Below are 5,884 nucleotides of genomic sequence, written 5' to 3' on the forward strand. Positions count from 1 at the left end.
AGGAAAGCAAGAACCAGTACTTTCGTACTTTCCAATCGTTATTGCCTCTCTCGCTCGAGTCTCCCCTTCATTTGGAAGTAGCCAGATGCAATGTAAAAAAATGGTTCAATATGGCCACGTTAAAGCTACGAACATGCAGAAAAAGAGAAAGAGAGTGAGAAGGGGAGGAAGGAGAGAAAGGAAGAAAAAATGGGGTTAATCTGGTGCTAATCCTCGTCAGGGTGTAAGAGAGCGTCTCGAGACTCGTCGAAGGTTCCACCCTTCAAGGACGAGATGGTAGTTCGAGTGCGTGAAAGCCGAGGAAATTGAAGGGCGATGTAACTTGCTTTTACCGACACGACGAATTTCTTTCTAAACCCTACGACCTGAAAGTTTTCAAACTAGACCTTTTTATAGATCGTGACCCCTATTCTATATAAAAAAAAAAGAGAGAAAAAAAATAAAGAAGAAAGAAAAAAAAGAAAGAAAAAGTAATGACAACTATCGAAAGGAATATTACCAACGTAAGAATAACGTAACGTAATCCAATCAATAGAACAATGTAAAGATCTATTATTTATTTTAATACTTATAGATATAAAAATACATAAAATATCTATCCATATAAAATTGTGTTTTAACGAAGTTAAAGAATATTTTTTAAAGGTAACACCAAGAAGGAAAATAAATTTGTCCTCCTTTTTAAGCTATCTAATGATTCGACTCGATGTTACAGAGATGAGACGTAAACAGAGTGCAACGAGGAGTCACGCGTTCGAGAAAATTAATCTGGCCTCGTTAAAGGCCAACGTTGGCGTTGGTGATATTGGTGTTGGTGGTAGATGGTTGGTGGAACTGGTAGGTGGTATAGCTGGCATAGGAAGAGGCAAGGCTGTGGCTGCAATTTCGTTGTAAATCTCGCTCGGGTCCTCCCGACAACGACACGCTGACCTAGAAAATCAAAGGGTTGGATCCACGCTTCGGGAGCTCGTTGGAGATCGATTTGAATTTTCCTCCCCTTCTTTTCGCTTAGAGGAGAAACGGGTTCTCGTCGACTTTTACAACTACAGTCTAGTACTGGACCCATCGTCCTTTCGAACCGACCAAAAAGGTTCAAATTGGTCGCTCCCTTTCGCGCAAAAATCAATGGAATGAGAATCCTCTACCTTTTTTTCTCTACCTATATATCTTTCTTTCACTTTTCTCACTACCATAAATCTCTGTTTCTTGTTCATCTTACATGCTTGTTCTGCTACTTGCAATTATAATTAATCAAAATTCCTATTCAAATATTCGAATCTCGAAGCATTGTACTCACTATCGTCATGAACTGTCCTGAAAAACCTTAACTTTCAAAATATCAATCGAATTGATTTAGTAATTTAAATCGAAACTCTTTTTTTTTATATATATAGATATAAAAGGATCATCAAGAATCTCAAAGAATAGAAAAAGAACAAAGCAACAAAGAAAGATTTCGAAAAAATGTAAAAAGTATAATGAATATATCGTTTATAAAACTCCCTCGTATGTAGGTTAGTAAGTAATTACTTTCCTTTATCTCGACGAATTAATCATGATTAATTAGCGCAATTCTTGTCCCGAGGAAAACTTGTTGACACTAATGTGAGAACGACACAATACCGCGTCATGTTCACCGAGCTAATCGGCCATTATTTCGATCGACCTGTAAGACCACCCGCGATGGGATTTATGCGAGCCCCTCTGTCCAAACATCGCTACATACCTATCGATTTATATTCCCTTTACGAGTTACATTAAACTTCATAGAAATCCGATTAGAAATTCACAAAGTTTCGAATAACTCGACGAAATTGAGAAGCGAGTTTAGGCGTGAGCGGCCTTAATCGCTTTGACGAGAACTCGCTCGTAAAATTGTTGGCATAAGTCAAAAATAGGCACCAATCGTTCAAGTTATGAAACGTATGTTCCTTCCGTTTGTATGACCGTACGTTTGGAAAATAGAATAATGTAAATACGTGCAAAAGAAATGATCAAACATGGGAATTAGTTTCGAAATGAATAAGATAAAGGGAAGGATAAAGAAATAAAGATAAACGTATAAATTGTTTTTTTTCCCGAGCAGATCTGTTTGATCTAATAATCCTAATACAAGAGGAAAAAAGGATAAAACATAGGTGTAAGTTATAAAATGAAAACAGAATAGATAAAAAGAAAAAACATATAATCATTTTATTCGAGCGGAACAATCTAATAATTCTACATATCCGCAGTCACGAATCCATAGACCACTGAGGTCAAGAAACGCGTGCGGTTCTAGATGGAAAAACGTGAAGTGAGAAAGAGAGAGAGAAAGAGAGAGAAAGAAGGAAATAAAGAGAGATATAGAGAGATACAGATAGATAGATACATAGATAGATAGATAGATAGACAGACAAACAGGCAGACAGACGGATAGACAGACAGAGAAAGAGAGGAAGAGAGAGAGAGAGAGAGAGAGAGAGAGAGAGAGAAAGAAAGAGAGAGAAAGAGAAAAAGAGAGAGAGAACGAGAAAGAAGAGAAAAAGAGAGAGAGAACGAGAATGAAAGAGAGAAAGAGAAAGAGAGAAAGTTTGGTGGTGGCAGTACCAGAGAGGTGGTGGTGGTGGTGGTTGGAACGATGGTGATGGTGGGGCGAGTCGAACACGTGCGCGTGAAAATTCACGTCGTCACGTAAGCGTGGCGTAGGTGGCTTGGTAGGTGGAAAGGTAGAAAGGGAGAAGGCGAGATACGAAGAGACAATATGAGAGAGTAGGAGGGAGAGAAAGAGAGAGAGAAAGAGAGAAAGAGGGGTTGAAATAGAAAAGCGAATGGAAGGAGAATGACAGAGAAGAGAGACGGCCAACACAGAGAAAGAGAGAGACAGAAAGATAGAGAGAGAGAGAGAAACAGACATATAGACAGAGAGGTATATAGATATTGAGAGAGAGAGAGAGAGAGAGAAAGTGAGAGAGCGAAAGAGACAGTGTGAAGGCGAGATAAGGAAGAGGCGGAGAGGGTAAAAGGTACCCATGACTCGGTTCGAGCAAGCAAGGCAGGCAAGCAGGCAGCCCTTTTCGCAAGGCAGGCGACCCCCTAAGCCTGGTTAGGGGCGAAGGCGGCGAGCCGCGGAGGCCACAACACGACCGCCGTCCTCATTGGTCGACGCGCTTGCCCTGGGTGGGGCTCCGGAAAAATTGGAGGGGAGAAAAATCCCCTCTAAATAGCTGCGGCTGCGGCCACGAAAAACTAGAATCCGCTCAGCCGGCATCGAGTGCGCGTCGCGATCAACTCAACTTTTACGCTTTTACCCGCGGTACGCTCTCTCCGAAAAGGGGGAAGAAGATACGAGCAGAGAGTATACAGTGTTTGGGGAAACGGAGAGAGGAAGATATATATATATATACATATATATATATATATATATATGTATATATTCCTATGTGTACATACATATGTATATATACATGTACATATGTAAAGCTTGAAAAGGACACGCGACACACTGGATATACTCTGTGTTTCTTTTCGTTTATCATTGTCCGTTTCAAATTCGTTATATCATTACAATAATAATAACCCTAACAACAATAACAATAATAACAACAACAACAATCATAATATTAATAATAATAATAATATTAATAATAATAATAATAATAGTAATAATAATAATAATATATAAGAGGGAGTTAAGTGTTAATAAGTGTCAATTCGATGGACTGTGTAAGGAGAACGAAAACTACAGGGTGTTTTTATCAAAGATAGTGTTACGCAAAAGGAGGACCGTATAGAACTTTCAAAAGTTCGCGCTAAGCGGCAAACGATCGAACTAGGATCCACAAAGATGCATCTACCGGAGGGACCTTTAGGGATCGACAGCTTCAGCGCAATTCGCGAAACTCTCGGCGCTTGTCACGGTGAACTCGTACAAACCGGAAGTCCAGCGATACTATGTAGCGCGTTACCATCACATTGGAGGTCGAACAAGTCCCTTCCTGTGGCTTTCAAGGTCGTTGCACTCGACGAGGTCAACGACGGTACGCTGGTCACGATCAGGGCAGGAAACGATGAGAACTGTTGCGGCGAACTTAGGAACTGTACGGCGGTCATGAAGAATCAGGTTGCCAAGTTCAACGATCTGAGATTCGTCGGTCGCAGTGGCAGAGGTGAGAATTAATCCCTCTTCATTTTTATCATACCATATCAACTCTTAAAAATTCATTGACTTATACGAAAAAAAAATAAATAAACAAATAAATAAAAAAAGAAATAATTAAAAAGAAAAAGAAGGATGAAAAAGAACCATTTCATATCTAGAAACAAACGATATTAAAGGTAGATTACATCTTCTAGGTAAATCCTTCTCACTGACGATACAAATCAGTACGGTGCCTTTTCAAATTGCTACCTACAACAAGGCGATCAAAGTAACCGTGGACGGACCAAGAGAGCCCAGATCAAAATCAAGTAAGTTTCGATTTTGATTAAAACTTAAAGTGAGACGAAAAAACGATTTTCTTAATAAAAGTCACCGGACAAAACAAACAGAGAATATAGATATAAATATCGAGAAGAGGAAACATTCGTATCGACATCATCGAACGATTAAGAGAAAAATTAAGATATTATAGATCAAGGAAATAGTAAATTATAATTTTCAAGAGAAAGATCAGGGAAGAGTCATCATTGGCGGAGGCAGTGTGACCAGCCGAGAATCCGCAAACGGGTGTTGGAAGCTCGCGGCCGTTTAATAATCCGGCGTATAGCTGGCGGACCTCAAACCGCGAGCCGCGGCGGTCACAGGACGGTGCTTGCAAGCTCTCTCTCTCTCTCTCTCTCTCTCTCTCTCTCTCTCTCACTCTCTCAAACGTGGAACCGTTTACACGTGCACGTGCACGCGCGCGCGCACAGACGTGTTTCTCTCTCTCGTACTGTCTCTCTCTCTCTCTCTCTCTCTCTCTCTCTCTCTCTCTCTCTCTCTCTCTCTCTCTCTCTCTTACACGTGTTTGGATCGTACACGCATCTAAAGAGGAAGAGAAAGATAGACAGACAGACAGATAGACAGAAAGAAGGAAAGAGAGAGAGAGAGAGAGAGAGAGAGAGAGAGAGAGAAATAGAGATAGAGAATACGAACACAAACGCACAAAAGCTTGGCAAGTTTTCAAGCCATGACGATCGGAGGTCTCTTCTTTGACTGTCTCGTTTATTTTTCCAAAAACTCGAACGATTCGATTGGGTCATGAGTTAGTTAAAGACGTTGTTTATTAGCCTACTCTATATCTCTTCCTCTCTCTCTCTCCCTCTCTCTCTTTCTCTTTATCTATCTCTCTATCTCTCTATCTCTACCTCGCAAAAGATTACGACGAGATTTCGTTGTCGTCGGAGTAAAATGAAAGAAAAAAAATGTAGAATGAAAGGAAAGAGTGAAAGAGAGAGAAAGAGAGAGAGAGAGAAGGAGAGAGGGGGAAGATAAAGAAGCCGCGTTTATGCGTTTGTTTATCGCGCCACATATGGCGGTAGCATGTGCGCGCCACGGGAATACGCGGCGCGTCGTATAAAGAACGTTATACCGAGCTCGTATAAACATAAGATACAAGTCCCGCTTCACCCAGTCCGCCAAGTCGGAGAGCCGTCGTTAATCCTCGTTTTATAGATCTTGGGTGGCCGGCATCTCCTTTTTCACGGTGTTTGTCAGTTCGTTACGCCCGCCAAAGAGACTTCGCCAGACTTGCGAAGAAATGACGGCGCTCGCTAAAGAGGGCGAAAAAGATCGAGAAAGACAGAAAGAGAGAGAGAGAGAGAGAGAGAAAACTTATTCTTGTTTTCTCTTTCTTTTTTTTTTTATCACTCTTACAGAATCGCCCATGAAATTATATGATGGCTTCATTTTTGTTGACTCCTT

At 40.8% G+C, this 5,884-nt stretch overlaps 1 protein-coding gene across 1 annotated transcript in view; it reads left to right on the top strand.

Annotated features, from left to right (window-relative positions):
* Positions 1-2,889: 2,889 nt before the first annotated feature.
* The window catches only part of LOC124950513 (segmentation protein Runt-like), a 6,825-nt gene continuing 3,830 nt past the window's right edge, over positions 2,890-5,884 (top strand). The window contains exons 1-2 of the mRNA XM_047497301.1: positions 2,890-4,148; positions 4,336-4,449. Of these exons, the coding sequence (XP_047353257.1) occupies positions 3,827-4,148; positions 4,336-4,449 (436 nt within the window). The 5' untranslated portion in view covers positions 2,890-3,826. The remainder of the gene's footprint in view (positions 4,149-4,335; positions 4,450-5,884) is intronic.

Source organism: Vespa velutina, chromosome 1 (assembly GCF_912470025.1).
Source record: "Vespa velutina chromosome 1, iVesVel2.1, whole genome shotgun sequence".
Lineage (NCBI taxonomy): Eukaryota > Metazoa > Arthropoda > Insecta > Hymenoptera > Vespidae > Vespa > Vespa velutina.